Source organism: Globicephala melas, chromosome 1, assembly GCF_963455315.2.
Source record: "Globicephala melas chromosome 1, mGloMel1.2, whole genome shotgun sequence".
In the NCBI taxonomy this organism is placed as follows: Eukaryota; Metazoa; Chordata; class Mammalia; order Artiodactyla; family Delphinidae; genus Globicephala; species Globicephala melas.
Window position 1 is genome coordinate 135,117,375 of NC_083314.1, and position 21,212 is coordinate 135,138,586.

Below are 21,212 nucleotides of genomic sequence, written 5' to 3' on the forward strand. Positions count from 1 at the left end.
TATCAGGAGTCTGAAAATCAGGATTTGACAACTTTATGAAATGAAATGCATTTTGCACAATCTTCTCAGGAGGGCAATTTGGCATTATATATAAAAGCCTTTAAACAAGTATGGATTCTGACTCAACAATTCATTTCTAAGAATTAATCCTAAAGAAATCACCCATGATATGAGCCAAAAAGAAAATACAAAGACATTCTGCTATAAAAGATGGCGAAAGTTGAGAAATATGCTAATTGTTTAATAAGAGGACATTGGTTAAGAAAAATTACAGCACATTCATACAATGGAATACTATGTAACTGACAAAAATCATACCATCTGCTGTCAAAAAATAGTTATTCACACGGCTAAAAGTCCATGCTTTAAAGTAAAAAAGACAAGCTACAAGAGTATGTCTAATGTGATACCATTTTTTGTTTTTTAAAACGTAAACACAGTGCACAAAATGAAGTGAATGTGGTGCCCCAAAAAGTTCACAGTGGTCATGTATGTGCTTTACTATATTTTCCTAAGACTGCTTGTGTTACATAGACCATATATTGCCTTCAGTAACTTAAAAGAACACACTAACAATCCAATATATTGTATTGAGGGAAAGATGTACATATTATGCAACACAAATTAGAAAAAAAGCAAAATAACTGACTTACCCTGATTATCTCAATGGTCCTTAGTCCCACATCTGTGCCTATGAAGAAACAGCAAATTAACTTTTTAAAAGTAAGAGACAATATATTTAGGATATAATATTGTCCCATGAAAATGGTATCATTTTCTAGGTCTTTCAGGAGGGAATACTGAGGCAAGCAGGCATTATACCCTTTCTCAAAATTCAAACTGGTGACCATCAATCAGGGGCTATGTCCTCTATTTTAAACAAGTCCTCTCTGTTTGAGATAGATGTGGCCATAATCATTTGGTCTGACAAAAGCTGATGGCCTGTAGCAGCCGCTGCCTGGAATACGGTGATTAAATGGCTTGGAGGGTGAGCCATTTTTGTTTCACTGAACATTTTTCCACCTTAATCAATGATAACCTTACCCAAGGAAAGGCTTAAAAAGATGCCTTCCCCACCCCACCCATGACGGGATATGCACTTCTGACCTTCCTCGAGGGACCTGTCATTTTAAAATTTTCTCTCTGGAAATGGTTTTACTTTATGAAGTACTTTAGCTTTCTGCTTTTCTCTTTTTCATCTGTAAAGTTAAAGGCATATTCCAAAAACGAATCTCTATGGCTTTCCTTCCTTTAGAACAGGCCTTTCAGAAAGCTTGGGGCTTATGTGGCCACGTTCAAAGACTTAAAAATATTTTTGCTGTACACCTGAAACTAACACAACATTGTAAATCAACTATACTCCAATAAAAATTTAAAAAAAATTTTTTTAAATTGGGTAACAGGATCGTTTTGCTGAGGGTGTGTCTCAAGTAATACCTGAGTTTTGTGGGGAAGAATCCAAAGCTCTTTTTGCGCCGACCAGGTTTTGCAGGCTGGTGATAACAGGAGCAAGAGAAGGATGAAGGCTGCTGTGCTGACTCTGCTGAAAAGCAAACTCAGTGGTCAGTCTTAGAAATTCATATTTATTATTACTATTTTACTTACTGAAGTAACCATAACCATGTAATAGAAAATTCTGTGGAGGCCAGAAAAGAAAACAAAAATTACTCACACTCCCTCTCTATCACCCTAAACAATCCCATTTAACATTTGCTCCACTGCTTTCTCCGTTGTATGTGCTTTTATATGTGGTTTCAATCATCAAGGTAGAAAACGTGCAGTAATTTAAGCTTTTTGTGCTCCACATGAAATCAGAAACATTTTCCTAGCCTGTTACACTGTTTACATATGATCAGTTAATGCCACTAAGTGTCATTTGGGACTACAGGCAAAATTTATTTTCTTTTTATCTAAATTACTGATCTATTTTGCTAAAACAAATATAATAAAATCTAGATTTATAGGAACTTCATTAAATAGAAAGAACCCTGAACTGTAAGAAAAAGCAGTAAATATCAGGGGAATATATTAGTTTAGGAATATTAAAATTTTTTTTCCTTGAAGATTTTCCTAGAGTTGGTAATAATTCAGCTCAATCTGCTATACCTTCATTACTATCATTTTAAAATAAATCTAACGTTTATTTAAATAAATTTAGATAACGTATAGTCATGTTTGGCTAGTGGCTATTCAATGAAAATCATATGCAATGAAAATCATATGCACAGTGAAGGATCTTTCCAATGCAGAAAACAATGACACCACTAATGAATAAAGAATTTTTTCTACCGAATTCTCACGGTTACGCTTTAACTGCCTCAAAATTTTGAGGTAAACCTAAGACCATAATTATTACCTGAAAAATTATAATTTGATCCATTTCCTTAGTATGATGAAAGTTGTTTAATATTTTAACATTCCTTAAATATGAAAAATTTCAAATATACAGAAAAGTTGAATGAGACAGTAGACACACCACCTAGATTCCACAATTAATATTTTACTATTTTTTTTGTTACATATCTATTCATCACTCAGTTTGCCTTAAAAAAAAATTCATTTCAGAGTAAGTTACAGACATCAGTGCACTTCACAGTGGAGATATATATATATATATATATATATATATATATATATATACATATATATAAAAAGGAGTGTTTTTATATTTTTCCTGAAAGGATATGATTTAAATCAATGGTGCTATAATAGATAACTACTCAGAAATGAGGAAGTATAGCATATTATAACCTTTGCCTAAACAAAATCTCAGAACATTGTGTTTGTCAAGGCCTTTAGAAATATGAACTTTGCCTGGAGGTACTCCCTCAGTTATCTGAGGAAAAGATTTCTCAAGTGTTTTTACCATTATACATTTTCCTCTACAGAGTAAAGATACTCTTTCCTGGTTGGTAGGAAAACACTTTTTTAAAAAAGAGGCTTGGTAGCCCCATGGCTAGAAGATCTCTCTTAATGAACCCACTTTCTCTAGGCCAAGTCAATGAGTTAAAATTCTCCTAGACCCTCAAAAGGAGGCATCTGTCTCCCTATCTTATAATTGCCCAGAAGGAAATCCGTGCCCCTAGAGAGTCCTGACTGCTTTAAAAAGGTTTGGAGGGGAGATGTTTGGGAATGGGTTCCTCTTTTTCTCCATCTGGGTCATGGGCTGATATTCAATTCTTGAAGATGGGGGACACTTCTTTTACAGTCTGCTACAAGCCTTCTTCCCATTAGCTACATATCAGTAGAGACTTTCATTATCACCTAGGTCATAATTTTAAGGACAAAGTAAGGATAAAATATATTTTCTGCTTTGCTTAAAATTGAATTAAACTTCTACCCTCTGAAATAAAAATTCTGTGCAAAGAGGTTAAAGAAAAGTGTTTGATACTTCGTTCCAGGTTTCTGAAATATGACAGCTCACATTTACATAACAGATAAATGGTCATGGAGGGTTTTTGACCTTTAATAATAGAGCCTCTAAATTTGTTAGTTTTGTATTTAACCTGAGTGTAAACTTTATTCATCACTAAGATGCACATATACATTCCTCAAGGACAGAAGTCCAGTTCTACCTACCACTTCACCTGTCAGTCCAAAATTTTCTTAAAACACTGGAATTCCTTATAACCCCTTTGTGCCTTTGCCTATGCTACACCCTCTGTCTGGAATACCTTTTTTTTTTTTTCTGTGGTAAGCAGGCCTCTCACTGTTGTGGCCTCTCCCATTGCAGAGCACAGGCTCCGGACACGCAGGCTCAGCGGCCATGGCTCACGGTCCCAGCCGCTCCGCGGCATGTGGGATCTTCCCGGACTGGGGCACGAACCTGTGTCCCCTGCATCGGCAGGCGGACTCTCAACCACTGCGCCACCAGGGAAGCCCTGGGATACCTTTTCTCTCTTTTCAATCTATCAAACTCCTTTTGGAGTGAGACCCAACTGAACCCCTTCTGTGTTGCCCTCCCATACTCTCCAGGAAGAAAAATTTCATCTCCAGTATTGTTCATTCTGCATTCTAAACCCTATGTACAATAGGGCTTCAATGAAATCACTCAAGTTGAATCGTCCTTTAAGGAAGAAGCCAAGACAACTATTTTGCATCTCAAGTTCCCACTTTTGATACAAGTCCGGTCAGAGTCCTCACCAACTATTGACCTCTAGAATCCTAATGCACCACTGTCTCTTAGTACACATGATATTTGCTGCCCATTACATAAACCAGAAATGCAAAAAAAAAAAAGTTCCAAACCTAACATGATGTTTATTGGGTTTGATTGTTCTGATGATTATCTAAAAGAAGCCAGCTAATCTGTGAACCTCTCTGAACAATGTTGTTTTTTCTTCACTCATTTTCTAACACCAAAGAGGCAAAAGGGGCAGCTAACTTAATTCCAGAAGCACCTGTGTGCTAACCATAAAATCAGAACATCATCTAAACAAAGGCCTTGGAGTGGCTTTAAGGAAATTAGGAAGGAGACCAAAAGTCATGCTTTTAACCTCAGACAAAGGCCCATCTAATAACCCACAAAAGGGATTGGGGGTCACATGTAAGTTTCTATAGTTTCATTATGTACCAAATGGGACTTAACATATCCTCTACTGTCTTGATTTTGTCAGCCACTACAATGAAAAAAAAAAATACAGTGAAATATACTTCATTGAAAAAAAGTGGCATTTACCTCAACCTTGCAAATAAACATGAGATGTTTGCTAACCCACAAAATATCACCCACTAAGGCCTCCCTCCCACAGGAGAAACAACCCCCCACTTTGCTCTCCCAGGAATATACCATTAATTGCTCTCAGCATGTGTGAGTGGCTATTCACAAGTTAACTTTATAGCAATATTTAATTGAATGAATAGAACAATGTTGTGCTAATGAGGGTCAAATTGCCACCAGATGCTAGGTCTTTCTTTTTTAAATAAACACAGCTGTGTACATGCAATGCCTAGGTAATATAGAACTAATAGTGGGAGAGAAAAGGTGTTCTAAGAAAACATTTGCAGGCAATAAAGGAGAGAAAAATCTAGGGATTAATGAATTCCCACCCCACCTTTCACTTTTTATTTCAAACACATTGAAGTACACCGAACTTGGTGTTGTGAATATGCTGTATATTACACATTGTTTCCAAACAATCATTTAGGAAATGGGGAACTTTCTCCCAATTGGGACAGGTGAGCCAGTCTAACGGGAAGCCATCAACAACCTGACTGTTCTGTGATGTCTTCCTCGAGGAGGTCCAGGAACCAGCTCGGAGTCTTCCAATCTCTAGCTGCACAAGCCCCTGTGCACACTTGGGAAGACAAGAAAAGAACAGAGGTGAAAAACAGTAGGATTTGTGTTCTAAATTCTCATGGCAGTGCCTCCACTCATCTCTCTGCAGCCAAGAACTGTAAATGGCTGATAAAGGCTGCAGGTAGAAAGGAAATTCAGTGATCAAAAAAATCACACAAGGTCCCAAAAATTTATCAGCTCAATGCTATTCATCTCATGATTTTGCGACTTCTTTAAACACGTTAAAAGGATTACATTTCAATTCACCTCCTTTCTCTTCCTTTTCCCTTCTGATGAAAGTATTTGCGAGCAGTGAAATGATTAAGAAAAGTGGTGAAAAGGAGGACAGAAAAATCAAACACAGAGGTAATCTAATACAATTCCTCTGTTGAGTAGTAACTGATAGTTGACTATTTTAGGAAAGCAGGATTTTAAAATAAAATTCATTTATCTTTGCAAAAGCTCCTACAGCTATAGTATTTGTGAAACAGAATAAGATACACCTGGTTATAGCTGAATGGCAATTTACAAGGATTTTTATTAACCAGTTTCTTTCAAGGGAGGTAGGGTCCATGTGGCAAAGACACTTGGAAGGGAACCTTGAGCCTTAGCCTCTCGGCAACTTCAGTGAGAGACAGTTTGGGTGGCAGGAAAACCCCTCAAGTGCAGCTCTGAGATCTTGGGCACGCCCTTCTACTTTCTCAGACTTCACTGTGAGATGAAGGACTTGGTCTTTAACAATCTTTAATGTTCCTTCAAGCAATAAATGCTGGATTTGATGAATTCATGTTAATATAGCCCAAGAGGGAGGAGGATACATTTTGTGACTCCAGGAGAATCTGTCCCATCAAATGCATTTAGAGGACAATTGAGGATACTTGGAATTCTCACAAGTATGAAAAACTAGCTTAAATCCCCAAATAGGGTTCCCTTCAATCCTGTTAGTCAGTATAATAGCTTTCTTTTAGGGCTATTCCTGATTGGTTAAAATAATCAGGTATTAGGTCTCTAGTAAAAAATTAGAATCAGCATAAAATTCAACACATTTTATAAACAAGCCAGATTAGAACCGCTCCCAGTGGACTTGAGTTATACCAGCCACACAGAAAGCAGCTAGGGACTCACCTTGAGGATAGTGGCCACTGTTTCCTGGGAGGCACTTCTCATGTCCTCCCCATTCACAGATAAGATCTGGTCTCCCTGAATCAATCTCCCATCAAGGTCTGCAGCTCCACCTTTCACGATGTCAGAAATAAACACTCCACTTCCATTTCTGTGAATACCATAAAGCAGTGTAGTGGCACAACCTAATATTTCTATATTAAATCTGAGACTACTGATATTCTTCCCAAACGATAAACCTCAGAGTGCTTGCCCCTTAAATAGCGTATACCTATTTACGCTGCCCGTAATATTCACTTTCATTGGCCCAAGGGCATAATTTCTGCAAGAGGATAATTTTAGTGAAATAAAATGGAAATACACTTTAAAAAGTAGAATTAAGTACTATTAAAATGTACAGGTTATTTCCTTAGAGATCAGCTCAATTATTATCATATGATCTATTTCTAGTCTCTTTCTCACTCTCCCTCTCTTTCCCTGCCTTCATTACTTTAAGGTTTTAATTATGTTTATTTATTTGATGAACAAATAAATGTCTCAAAATTCAAGAGGTTAAAAAGGGGTGGGGGGGAAGTTCACCTCTCACCTCTGTTCACCCGTCCACAAGTTTCCCTCTCAGAGGTAACCAATGTACTCATTTCTTGGGTATCTCCAAGAGATATTCTGTGTATACGTAAGCAAATGCATGTGGGTATAGTACACATGCTTGTAAATGGATATACATGCACATACACTCCTTTTTTCCCTCCAGTTTTGTTTTCTTTAACTTTGCTTTTTTCACTTAATACCTTAGTAACTGGTCTTTATTAGCACTTGGAGCTTCCTCAATGTTTTCTTTCTATGGCTACATACTATTCTATGAATGTTCCTTAATTTCATTTATTAGTAAACTATTGGTGGACATATATCAGTAGGTTATTTCCATTCTTTAGCTACTGCAAACTATGTGCAGTGAATAACATATCTACAAGCATATGGTTAGGATAAATTCCTAGTCGTGGAACTGCTAGGCAAAGAATTGTGAATTTTGAGAGCTTATACATCTTATCTTTTTTTTTGTTTTTTAAAGATGAACTCATTCTAGCTCAGATGGGTTTTTGTTTTTTTACTTTATTTATTTATTATTTTTGGCCGCTTTGGGTCTTCCTTGCTGCACGTGGGCTTTCTCTAGTTGCAGTGAGCAGGGGCTACTCTTCGTTGCGGTGCATGGGCTTCTCACTGCAGTGGCTTCTCTTGTTGTGGAGCTCGGGTTCTGGGCACACAGGCTTCAGTAGTTGTGGCATGCGGGCTCAGAAGTTGTGGCGCACGGGCCGCAGCATGTGGGATCTTCCTGGACCAGGGCTTAGAACCTGTGTTCCCTGCATTAGCAGGCAGATTCTTAACCACTGTACCACCAGGGAAGTCCCTACATCTTATCTTTTATAATGAAACCTTTTGTGCTAAGGAATGTAAATGTTCCTTACAAACTCAATCTAAAATGCTGGTATCGTATGAAGATTATTTCATCAATCCACTACGAGACAATAAAGGAAAAACCATTACTCTAAATGGAATCTCTCCAGGCACGTGTATGCATCACAGCAAGAAAGGACACTTCAACATGGGCTCTGTCAGTTGCTCTGTACCCAGATGTCCACTGAGTTTGCTTAGAAATATGAGTCTCAGCTCCTTTGTTTCATAATGCATTTCCAAATTGACGGTTTTATGGTGCTGAAGTAAAAAAGAGATCATGAGAGCACAGTATGTGGCGCAAAAATCAGTGCTCAAAAATGGTAGCTAGTATCTTAGTAACAGCTTGGACTGCTGGAAAAAACCACTAGGCTAGTCATCAGAGGTCTGTGAGGGCACATGACACAACATATGTAAAACCAACTTCAATTCTTCCTAAGAATATGTTTGGTGCCATTTAAGGCTATATTGGGGTGTCACATGAAAATCCTGCAGCCCTGTTGGAATAAATACACACTAGATATCTAAAGCCAGTAAACTGTGGAAGCTAGAATTGCAGTTTCAAAATCTTACTTACTTCTCTAACCTGTTAATATTATTCTGGAGTAATTACTGCAATTCCTATCACACGGGTAAGCAGCAAAGATCTCAAAAGAGTAGCCTAGCCACGAGGATCTACCTACATTTTTGCTGCAAGCTATTATTTTGGGGACATCTGTCTTAACAGAAAACTGTAGTCATGAAGAATCTATGTCTGTCGACTATGTCAACTCAGCTAGTCTCAGAAACTACTCAACTAGTTTAAGAGAGTACGAAATTAACATGGTACTCTATGGCAAAGCAATTTTCCTAACCCAACATTGTATATATAAATCTCTTTCTTGATATCAGCTGTTTCTTGGGTACGGCTGCTTTAATTAACCCCTGCAAGCCACACATCTAAGTAACTCCAAGTTGAAAGAACCTTAGAAACTCTATTCTTACTCTCCATGGGGATAAAAGTCTGAACAGTCTGGGTCGACTGGGCTTAGAGTTCTATCTTTATAGGACACATTTTTGGGCTTGCTCAGAAACATGACCTATCTCGTTCGAGTATTCATAAAAATGTTAATCTTAGAAATCATATCATTAGTTTATACTAAGCTTTATCTTTCAGTGTTTATAGGCTTTAGCCCCTAAAACTCCGAAGGAAGGAGGTCAATCAATCCTGACCTTCACAGCATTTCCTTACCGCTTCCCAACGATGCTCAGGCCCAGGCCTCGGCCAGCCTTCTTCTGCAGATCCACGGGGAAAACCTCCAAGTTCTCCTCATCCCTGTAGTACGCCTCGTCCCTATACACCACCAATCGCACCTTCTGGGGGGTCTGCCTCAGGGCCGTGATGGCTTCTTCGTGGCTGGCACTCCGCAGGTCAATCCCATTAACCTGGAATGACAGGCATCCAAGATGCGCTGCTGACAGCAGAGGCCTCTCTGTCTGGGGGAGCTCCTTGACCCAACCAGTGAAAAACCTCCAGAAATGTCCAGCCATTCCCAAAGCACACAGGGAGTGACCACTAGCAGTCATAGCTGCTTCAGATACAAAGGCCGTAATCCTTACACACCTCCACCCCAAATAAGCATAGAGGGTGGGTTAGTACGCATGATAATGCAATTTTAGGTGGCTGTGAACTTTACTGTGAACTCAACATGAGACAGCAGGGACTACTTGGCTCATTTAATTGAGGTCAAAGGGGAAATAAACATTAGTATTTGGTCAGCATTTCTTGGACTCAGTTTGCTGATTGAATTTGACATCCTCACTCTTAATTGCTAACATCGTGACTACTTCAGAACAGGCCAGAAGGAAATGAGGGACTGGTATTTCTGACAGCGTCAAAGACTCCCTGAAGTCCACTCATCTGAATCTGTATCTGAGTGAGCATAGACAGGACCATGCATTAGACAGCAGACTATACTGGAAGCAGCACTGAGTAAAACCATGGTCCCGCTTCTAGAAAATCATGTGAATTTGGGCAGGTCATGTAAACTCTGTGAGCTTCCATTTCCTTGTCTGTTAAATGGCAAAATCATAGCCAACTTATTTATTTACTTAATAAATGCTTGTGTATTAGCCCTTTATTAGAATTTCCTCATTCAATCTTACACTAACTGTCTGATACTATTACCATTTTACAGATGAGGAAACTGAAGCATGGAGAGGTTAAGTGACTTGACCAAGGTTACAAAGCTAGTACATGGAGGAGCCACAATTTGAACCCAGATTATCTTTCCACCCTTAGCTTCTGTACCATGCTGCCTCATCTTATTCTTAGAATGGGTTTTTGGAGCTCCCTGACACAGCAAAAATCAAGTATTGATGTTGGTAACTCAATGACACAAGGGGGAAATTAAGAGGCAGAGTAGCCTAGGCTCAAATGAAGGGAATCATGGGTCACTTCTTCAAGGTCCCAGCTAGGAAAAGAGCCAAACCAAGGGAAGGATGGGCCTAGGCCATGGCCAGGTGGATGACAGAGTTCTCTCAAGATGTTGGTTTCAGTCTGTGTTTTGGTCCATCCCTGGGTGTCCTGGGCAGGTCAAGCCTACCTCTGGACCTCCATTCCTTCATCTGTACAATGAGGGGTTGGTCTAAGGCTCTTCCAGTTCTAACATTCCAAAGACTCAGGACTCATGCATAAAGAATGGTTACAGAGAAGGGAGAAGAGAAGAATGAGCCCTTCTTGGAGAAGGTGACTTTTGAGCTATTATTTAAAGCTGATGCTATGAGTCAAGAAATTGTTTAAAAGCCTAATTTTCAAGCTGCTCTTTCTTTTCTGGTATATCTTGGTGGGTCTGTGAACTCAGTTAGATTAACTACACCCAGAATAACAGTGTTTAAGCAGGGGTTTTGGATATAGATGGAATTCGGTTTGAGTGCTGATTTTAACTTACTATGTGAAACCTTACATAGATTACTCAAGGCCAGCTTCAACTCTGTCTTCCACAAATTGGAGATAATAATAATAACAATAATCATAATATCCATGTAGTGTTGTGAAGATTAAATGAAATAAACCCTGGAGTACATTCGGCACAGGCCTTGGCATACAGTTAAGCTTGACAGAAGTTAGGAACTGATATTTTTAAAAGGAACTGAAGTAACTGCAGTCAGGGCTGTATTTTCTCAGTACCAGCATTCACTGTTACTTTAGGCGCACGAATGCACTTCAGGCCCACGAATGCGCTTTCACTGTTTGTGAGGTAAACCCACAGACCAAGGGGGAAAGAATGTCTCCAGAAAATGTGGCCTGAGCTGATTATTTTCCTGTATTCCAACAGATGGCACACAAGACCACTTCTGCTACTCAACTGAAAAAAAGTTACCTCCATGATTGAAGGTGAATTCTCTAAGCCTCTAAAATACCCTTTGAAAGGCCCTAACAATTATGCTTTTAATTAAAAGCACTGTCATGAACTCTAATATTACAAAAGCAATTCACACTAAATGCCAGCATCAAGATGTCTGCTCAGATCAAAGTGATCTGTTCCAAGTTCACAGTTTTCATTTTCTCCTCTGCTTATCAAGAGACACCATTAAATGTACCAATAATTGTAAGAGAAATATTGCTGTGTGGCTAGAATATCGTGCAGTGATGTATTACCTTAAGTGCCTTACATAAGCACCGGATGCATTATCTAGAACATTGATTGTAGAGGGGTAGGAGTGGTAATAGCAGGGTTCCCTATTTGAGAAGGGCCATAGGGAGCCCCAGTTGTCAATGGGAGTATATCATGTCCCTTGGCGAGGACAGGCATTCGGGGAAATGGGTGAAGTGCTGCTTTGGAAGGAAAGAATAACCAAACTAGGGCAGCAGTTCTTATTATTTTACCCCACAGGGAAAACCAGGCATTAGCCCTCTACTCTTTCTTCTCCCACTTGCACAAAAATAGAAGGGGATAACGGGAATAGGTGTAGGGTAAGAGGAGGGTCTGAACCTTAAAAAAGAACCAGAAAGAAGACAGTCCATGTTAATCATAGAATCATAAATCTTACCAGACTAAAAAATTATTTGACTATATCTTTGTAAGCAAAACCTGGCTTGTCCTCATTTAACATGAGGATAGTATAAAACCATGGAAGGCCAGCCTGCACCAGGCAGACTCTCATGAGCAGAAAAGCCATTGTTTGGAAAAAGTACAGTCTCGAAATGTATCACCAAAGCTGGCCTGTCTTCTTCTCGAGGCAACCTGCAGGCCCCAGGCTGACTATGCCTCATTATGCATCTGTACACAGCAGCCACAAGTGGAACAAGTTCAAATGTGGAATCTAAACCTGCTTAGAAGGGAAACATGTTCCTTGACCAACCTGAGAGCTACATTTCTTAACTAAACACACAGTATGCTTTTGTGGACAAGATCCTGTCTGGGGCAAGAGAAGAGCCTGTCTGGCTATCTTTTTTTTTTTTTTTTATTTTTTTTTATTTTTTTTGAAAATAAATGCTTCTTTAATGAACAATTAAATGAAAATTATCCAGGACCTTACAGGATTTTTAGTATGTACCATGCATATCTTAGAAGACAGTACATTAGCTTGCTGGGATCATTAGGATATGATCCTAATGGGAGACAGTAATTTATAAAACAGTTACCTAACAGCTTTCCCAAACAGTAGTTCCCCTGAAATTAAAACAGGAGATAAAATTAAATAAAAAGAAGAATCCTCAATGAAATTAAAAAACATAGAACTGAATGAAGATGAAAACACAACATGTGAAAATTGGTGAGATGTGGCTAAAGCAGTGGTGAGAGGGAAATTTATACTACTAAATGCTTACATTAGAAAAGAGGAAAAATTCATATCAGTAATCTTAGTTCCCACCTCAAGAAACTAGGAAAAGGAGAGCAAAATAAACCCAAAGCAAAAAGGAAGGAAGGAAATAATAAGAGCAGAAATCAGTGAAATGAAGATGAGAAAAAATGAAGCAAAAAGCAAGTCTTGAAAATATTAATAAAATTGATAAATCTTGAATTAAATTGATAAAAATAAAAAGAGAAAAAATACAAGTTACCAATATCAGGAATGAAGGAGGGGATATCAGTATAGATCCTGTAGCCATTAAAAGGATAAAAGGGGAATATTGTAAAAACTCTACACCATAAATTTAACAGCCTAGATGAACTGTACCAATTCCTAGAGAGTCACAAACTATCAAAACATACCCAAAATGAAATAGATAACCTGAATAAATTCTATTATCTGTTAAAGACGTGGAATCTATAATTTAAAACCTTCCCCAAAGAGAATCTTTAGTCCATTTACATTTAAGGTAATTATCGATATGTGTGTTCCCATTCCCATTTTCTTAATTGTTTTGGGTTTGTTATTGTAGGTCTTTTCCTTCTTTTGTGTTTCTTGCCTAGAGAAGTTCCTTTAGCAGTTGTTGTAGAGCTGGTTTGGTGGTGCTGAACTCTCTCAGCTTTTGCTTGTCTCTAAAGGTTTTAATTTCTCAATCAAATCTGAATGAGATCCTTGCTGGGTAGAGTAATCTTGGTTGCAGGTTTTTCTCCTTCAACACTTTCAATATGTCTTGCCACTCCCTTCTGGCTTGCAGAGTTTCTGCTGAGAGATCAGCTGTTAACCTTATGGGGATTCCCTTGTGTGTTATTTGTTGTTTTTCCCTTGCTGCTTTTAATATGTTTTCTTTGTATTTAATTTTTGACAGTTTGATTAATATGTGTCTTGGCGTATTATTTCTCCTTGGATTTATCCTGTATGGGACTCTCTGTGCTTCCTGGACTTGATTAACTATTTCCTTTCCCATATTAGGGAAGTTTTCAACTATAATCTCTTCAAATATTTTCTCAGTCCCTTTCTTTTTCTCTTCTTCTTCTGGAACCCCTATAATTCGAATGTTGGTACGTTTAATGTTGTCCCAGAGGTCTCTGAGACTGTCCTCAGTTCTTTTCATTCTTTTTTCTTTATTCTGCTCTGCAGTAGTTATTTCCACTATTTTATCTTCCAGGTCACTTATCCGTTCTTCTGCCTCAGTTATTCTGCTATTGATCCCATCTAGAGTACTTTTAATTTCATTTATTGTGTTGTTCATCATTGCTTGTTTCATCTTTAGTTCTTCTAGGTCCTTGTTAACTGATTCTTGCATTTTGTCCATTCTATTGTCCATTCTATCTCCAAGATTTCGGATCAACCTTACTATCATTATTCTGAATTCTTTTTCAGGTAGACTGCCTATTTCCTCTTCATTTGTTAGGTCTGATGGGTTTTTATCTTGCTCCTTCATCTGCGGTGTGTTTTTCTGTCTTTTCATTTTGCTTATCTTACTGTGTTTGGGGTCTCCTTTTTTGCAGGCTGAAGGTTCGTAGTTCCTGTTGTTTTTTGTGTCTGTCCCCAGTGGCTAAGGTTGGTTCAGTGGGTTGTGTAGGCTTCCTGGTGGAGGGTACTAGTGCCTGTGTTCTGGTGGATGAGGCTAGATCTTGTCTTTCTGGTGGGCAGGTCCACGTCTGGTGGTGTGTTTTGGGGTGTCTGTAGACTTATTATGATTTTGGGCCGCCTCTCTGCTAATGGGTGGGGTTGTGTTCCTGTCTTGCTAGTTGTTTGGCATAGGATGTCCAGCACTGTAGCTTGCTGGTCGTTGAGTGAAGCTGGGTGCTGGCGTTGAGATGGAGATCTCTCGGAAATTTTTGCTGTTTGATATTATGTGCAGCTGGGAGGTCTCTTGTGGATCAGTGTCCTGGAGTTGGCTCTCCCACCTCAGAGGCACAGCACTGACTCCTGGCTGCAGCACCAAGAGCCTTTCATCCACAGGGCTCCTTAATTTGGGATGATTGGTTGTCTATTCAGGTATTCCACAGATGCAGGGTACATCAAGTTGATTGTGGAGCTTTAATCCGCTGCTTCTGAGGCTGCTGGGAGAGATTTCCCTTTCTCTTCTTTGTTCTCACAGCTCCCAGGGGCTCAGCTTTGGATTTAGCCCCGCCTGTGCGTGTAGGTCGCCGGAGGGCGTCTGTTCTTTGCTCAGACAGGACGGGGTTAAAGGAGTCGCTGATTCGGAGGCTCTGGCTCACTCAGGCCCGGGGGTAGGGAGGGGCACGGAGTGTGGGGCGGGCCTGCGGCGGCAGAGGCCGGCGAGACGTTGCAGCCTGAGGCGCGCCTGTGCGTTCTCCCTGGGGAGTTGTCCCTGGATCCCGGGACCCTGGCAGTGGCGGGCTGCACAGGCTCCCCGGAAGGGCGTGTGGCTAGTGACCTGTGTTCGCACACAGGCCTCCCGGTGGCGGCAGCAGCGGCCCTAGCGTCTCATGTCTGTCTCTGGGCTCCGCACTTTTAGCTGTGGCTTGCGCCCGTCCCTGGAGCTCTCTCAAGCAGCGTTCTTAATCCCCTCTCCTCGTGCACCAGGAAACAAAGAGGGACGTAAAAGTCTCTTGCCTCTTCGGCAGTTCCAGACTTCTCCCCGGACTCTCTCCCGGCCAGCCGCGGTGCGCTAACGCCCTGCAGGCTGTGTTCACGCCGCCAACCTCAGTCCTCTCCCGGCGCTCCGACAAAAGCCGGAGCCTCAGCTCCCAGTCCCGCCCGCCCCGGCGGGCGAGCAGACAAGCCTCTCGGCTGGCGAGTTCCGGTCGGCCCGATCCTCTGCGCTGGAATCTGTCCGCTTTGCCCTCCGCACCGCTGTTGCTGCGCTCTCCTCCGCGGCTCCCAAGCTCCCCCACCCCGCCTCCCGAAGCCTCCGCCCGCGAAGGGGCTTCCTAGTGTGCGGACACTTTTCCTCCTTCACAGCTCTCTCCCGCTGGTGCAGGACCCGTCCCTATCCTTTTGTCTCTGTTTAGTTTTTTCTTTTGCCCTACCCAGGTACGTGGGGGGTTTCTTGCCTTTTGGGAGGTCTGAGGTCTTCTGCCAGCGTTCAGTAGATGCTCTGTAGGAGTTGTTCCACACGTAGATGTATTTCTGGTGTATCTGTGGGGAGGAACGTGATCTCCGCGTCTTACTCTTCCGCCATCTTCCCGGAAGTCCTCCCTGTCTGGCTATCTTTAATGAGAAGTGTAGTGTAGACCATCCATCCACACTGGGTAATATAATTCGGCCAGATGCCAGGAAATGGTTTAGTTGACCTTTCAAATTCTCCTTGCAGTTAAAACAAATTTGCTTTCTTCATGCTTATCTGTCCTGAGTGTTCACTTATACATGAATATATTTTATGGAAGACAGCAGCTACAGCTGAGGGTCTATTCAATACAGATAGATAAATTAAATTTTTTTTCTTTTATTGAGGTATAACTGCTATAAAATAAACACTACATATTTAAAGATTTATACTGTGAATTTATGTGAATTTATACCTGTGCAAACATCGCCATAAACAAGAAATGCACATATTAGATTTAGGTCCACGTGTCCATTACAGAAAAATCTGTGGGCTTACAAATTATGTTAACTATCAAGACATGTATGCATCTGTACTCTTCTGAATACTCAATCTATTCCTCTATAAAGCCAATTATGATAGCACCAGTTAATTAGAAAATCTAGGGAGGAAAAAAAACCCCTCAAAACTCCTGACCACTAAAAAATGATGTTGTATGCTAAAACAGTCAAGTCCATTCCCAAAGAGGTTACATTTATTTTTCTAACCTCATACACTTGCACCTTAATGAATGTGCTGGGAATATGTCCTAATCCAATGATGAAGCACAGTAAAGGCCTGCAGAGAAACCCTATAACTTGCCCTGAATTTAATTTGCATTCAGCCTGGCCTCTCCTTTAACCCTTTCTTGCCTATGTTTTCTACCTTTAATTATAACTCTGGTTTCATCTTGGGAGGCAGACTTGAACCACCAAAGGGAAAAATAAAATTCTATGATGTCATTCATAATGTGCTACATTAAAGCTGCAAAGCAAAAATGCACATGCCCACCATAAAATGTTAACTATTCAATTAAATTCATCCAATGAAAGAAATAAATGTTGCCTAAAGGTTTCACACCATTGAAAAAGCTCTTTAGTTCCACCTACCAGAATGCCTGGCATTGACTTTCCATTCATCCGTTTCCTAGTTCAGACACTGCCTGCCTTGGCTCTTTTTAAAAGGCTTTAATACCTTTGCTTAAATGAGAGTCCTTTTAAAAGAGTCAAGTTAAGCATTTCAATTTTTAATAAGTACCATATATCACCTAAAGGAAGAAGAGTCTACGTTTTCATCAGCTAGGAAACAAAGGTACCATGGCGTGGACCTCCATTTGACATAAATATACTTATTAGGGATAAGAAAATAATACTTAAAGCTGCAATAAAGTCTTTTAAAATATCAGGTTTGCATGTTTATGTGTGTGTCTATACATATGTGTTTTTAGAAGGGCATTTAGTAAGGTGGAGAGGCAAAAAGATCAAATTGCAATATTACACAGTTTCGTTTGATTATAGAACCTTTAGTTGTACTTTCCCCTTTAATTAAAGAAAGTTTTCACAGACAGATTTAGGTTGGTAATCTGTCATGATTCTAATGAGTTATTTGATGTACATCAAAAAAAGAATAAAGTACATGTTTTGTTACACTGGGAAAGAAATAATAAGGATATAGTTGACTAGAAGACAGTGAATAGGTAAACTGTGGATCAAGGTCACTAAAGGAACCATATTTGCTGGTATAAAATAGAATTCATAATCACATACCTCTAATATCTGGTCACCAGCCCAAAGTCTTCCATCTCGGGCTGCTGCCCCTTCTTCATAGACTTCATGTATAACTATAGCATCCTATAAAAAACAAATCCTTCTTAATTTTTAACAACCATAAATGCTTCCTTAAGCCAGCAACCAAACCATAGGCAGCAACCCATAGTTTGCTATTTGTTAATAAAGCCATATTTTATTTGACCTAAACAAAATACACAGTTTTGGTATATTCAGAGGTATAATCGATTTTTCCTAAGTTTATTATTTCATTCTTTTAGGACTGGTTTTGCCTAATATTTCAAGTTAAACTTCCCCATGTGTTTTCCTGTTAACTGTGTACACTGCTGCTGCGTATACACTTGAGGTGAACGCTGTCTCATTCTTATTTACATTTGATGGTATATTTTGAAACATGGTTTCAAGTATTTATTGGTATTCAAGGATTTGGCATCGAAGTGTGGCCTGATGAAGGGGGTTGGTCAGGCCTCATTACTTGGGCAATGAAAGGTAAGAGCTTAGGGGAATGAACTGGCCCTGGAGGACAGAGCATGGAGTAGGGGAAAGGGCATTCACAGACCTAAGTGTAAGACACTGTGGTTTCAAACCCTGACTCTGGGGCTTCCCTGGTGGCGTAGTGGTTGAGAGTCCGCCTGCCGATGCAGGGGACATGGGTTCGTGCCCCGGTCCGGGAAGATCCCACATGCCGCGGAGCGGCTGGGCCCGTGAGCCGTGGCCGCTGAGCCTGCGCGTCCGGAGCCTGTGCTCCGCAACGGGAGAGGCCACAACAGTGAGAGGCCCGCGTACCGCAAAAAAAGCAAAAACAAAAAACAAAAACACTGAAGGGCACTGAAATGACGGTGGTAATGGAGATGCTAGGTGTCTTGGCGGGCCACTGGAGAGGAAAAGTGCTTTTGAATGGAGACTAGAAACAGAGATCTGTGGGTCCCTGAGAAGTGAGGATTTGAGCCCTGCACTGCCCAGTGCCCTTCCATTCCCTGCCCCTCCAGCCCACACACAGGTTGCAAGACCCTGCAGACAATGGTCAAGGGCTGCGGCCTACAGGTGTAATGGATCCCACCTTGAAAGAAGTCCTGAGTCCCAAGCATTGGGGCCTGGAAGCGGCAGGACTTCGGATGTGAAGAGATCATGCAGGCCTGGGTAAGCATGGGCTTGGTGATTACCAGGGTGGACTGATGACAATGACCACAGGGGCCCCAGTGTTGGGGAGCTTTGAGACAGAACCAGAACCCTGAGAGCCAATGGACCTCCAAAATGACTGAGGTTGATTCCACCTCAGTCCAGAAGCGTGGAGTCTCAGAATTAGAATTAAATTGACTTGAAGTAAATAAATGAAATATTTCTTGCAAAAATATAAGATAGGTAAAGACCTCCAAACCAAACCTACTTTTCAAAAAAAAAGTTTCCTATACAAATGCTCTAGTAGAGAAACAACCAAAGAAAATCAGAGGTCTTTAACCAGATGACCCATCTGGATTCCAAATATCTTCCCAATAATAAATGCTTTCATTTGATCACCACACAGTTCTGAAAACATTCTTTATTATTATAGCAATTAGAGAGGCAGCTGCAAAGAGCCGGGAAGGGTTCCTTGATCCAGACAATTTACGTTTCAGATTCTGTACCAGCAATAGATTTTAGACCATTCTTTGCTTTAACTCTGACTTATGAAATTTCCAGACCCAGGGAGCATTTATACTGCCAAGAGTTTGTTTCTCTGCACTGTTTCAGGGGAATGATTTCAAGGAAATTTGCTGGGTCAGTGGCTTCAGGCGATCCCAACAACACTGCCAAGATGACACTAAGGGCCATTTTCATGAAGCTAGTTCAGGGAGAAATTAATGCAAGCTCCTGGTTACACCCTCTGTAATGCTGGTTTTCAAAGCCTGGTGGCCAAATGCCCCGTTTTCACTGAAGTTGGGAGAGTCAGACTGAACTTATGCTACACATGGCTTTTACAGAGCTGAATTTTCAGCATAAACTCCTTTGATCTTGGAACATTACAAAAGTCAAATGGGAAATTTCTCTTCGTTCATACTCAAAGGAAAAGACCCACTGGAGTTTTTAATCAGTAAAAGTAGCCTGAATCCAAAACTCTTAGATACTTTCTGGGTGCTCAATGAACTATCATACATAAAATAAATATACTGTTAATAGGCTCAAATAAATGCTGAATTCACTGCCAATGATCTGCTTTTGGTCCATGAGTCTTTCTAGATGGAAAACGCCATTTCTTTCTTTCCTTTTACTCGACTACAGTTGTGGCTTCTCTTAAAGTCATCAGTGAAAATACAAGAAAATGTGAGGCACTCTGACCTGTCAATAGAAGAAGGTCACATTTCTTACCATGTGCCCTCATGTGCCCAAAGTGCTCTATGAAACTGTGGTTCTGGACAGTTGCATTAACTGGGGGTGATAGAGGTGCGAGGTAGGGACCAAATTAGAAATGTGGGCTAGTGAATTGGGAAAAAAAAAAGATTTATTTTTCAAAACTTATATAGTTCATAGCATAGAACAGGATAGTAAAATTGGACACTGGTTTGGGATATTTCAGACATCTATTTGACAAGGCTATATTAAAATTTTACTTCTTTCTTGGTTTGAAAAAAATTGCGATTAGATGAAATAGTGGGTCATTGATGAAAGACTGACCTTTACTATTTCAAATAAAAATTTGGAGTTGATTATATACATGATTCTCATCTGCTCATTGTATCCTCCTAATTTTAATGCTCTTGAGCTATTTATTCAAGCAAAGTTGCTTGTTAGGGACTTCCCTGGTGGTCCAGTGATAAAGAATCCGCCTTACAATGCAGGGGACGCTGGTTCGATCCCTGGTCAGGGAACTAAGATCCCACATGCCGCAAGGCAACTAAGCCTGTGTGCCACAACTACTGAGCATACATGCCTCAACTAGAGCCCACGTGCCAGAAACTACAGAGCCCACACACCCTGGAGCCTGCACACCACAACTAGAGAAGAGAAAACCTGTATGCCACAACTAGAGAGAAACCCCCGCACCACAGTGAAGAGCTCGCGTACGATAACGAAGAGCCCGCACGCCGCAAGGCAAGATCCCGCACGCCTCAACGAAGATCCCACGTGCTTCAACTAAGACCCGATGCAGCCAAAAATGAATTACATAAAGAAATAAATAATAAATCTTTTTTAAAAAAAGCTGCTTGTTGGCACAGTTTTGAGTGCCTTCTCCTCCACCAACTCCCTCCCACATTCATACCTGTGTGTATTTAAATAACACTCGGGCTTCCCTGGTGGCGCAGTGGTTGAGAATCTGCCTGCCAGGATTCGAGCCCTGGTCTGGGAAGATCCCAAATGCCACGGAGCAACTGGGCCTGTGAGCCACAACTACTGAGCCTGCGTGTCTGGAGGCTCAGACTAATAAGAAAGTAATTTCCTCTTGGTAGTTGTGTCGAGAGGCCGCGACAGTGAGAGGCCCGCGCACTGCGATGAAGAGTGGCCCCCACTTGCCGCAACTGGAGAAAGCCCTCGCACAGAAATGAAGACCCAGCACAGCAAGAAAGAAAAGAAAAGGAAAGAAAAGAAAAGAAAAGAAAAGAAAGAAAGAAGCTTTCATTTAAAAAATATAAATAAATAAATAAATAACACTCCACCCTGGATAACTCAGTGACTCTGTCTACCAGTACCAATGACTTCTTTTAAAATG

The 21,212-nt window shown here is 40.6% G+C and overlaps 1 protein-coding gene across 1 annotated transcript in view; it reads right to left on the bottom strand.

Annotated features, from left to right (window-relative positions):
- The window catches only part of PATJ (PATJ crumbs cell polarity complex component), a 359,191-nt gene that overhangs the window by 32,187 nt on the left and 305,792 nt on the right, over positions 1-21,212 (bottom strand). The window contains exons 35-40 of the mRNA XM_030870355.3: positions 17,507-17,590; positions 9,081-9,274; positions 6,404-6,551; positions 5,211-5,297; positions 1,438-1,543; positions 654-691 (exon numbers count right to left, since the gene is read on the bottom strand). Coding sequence (XP_030726215.2) covers positions 654-691; positions 1,438-1,543; positions 5,211-5,297; positions 6,404-6,551; positions 9,081-9,274; positions 17,507-17,590 — 657 coding nt within the window. The remainder of the gene's footprint in view (positions 1-653; positions 692-1,437; positions 1,544-5,210; positions 5,298-6,403; positions 6,552-9,080; positions 9,275-17,506; positions 17,591-21,212) is intronic.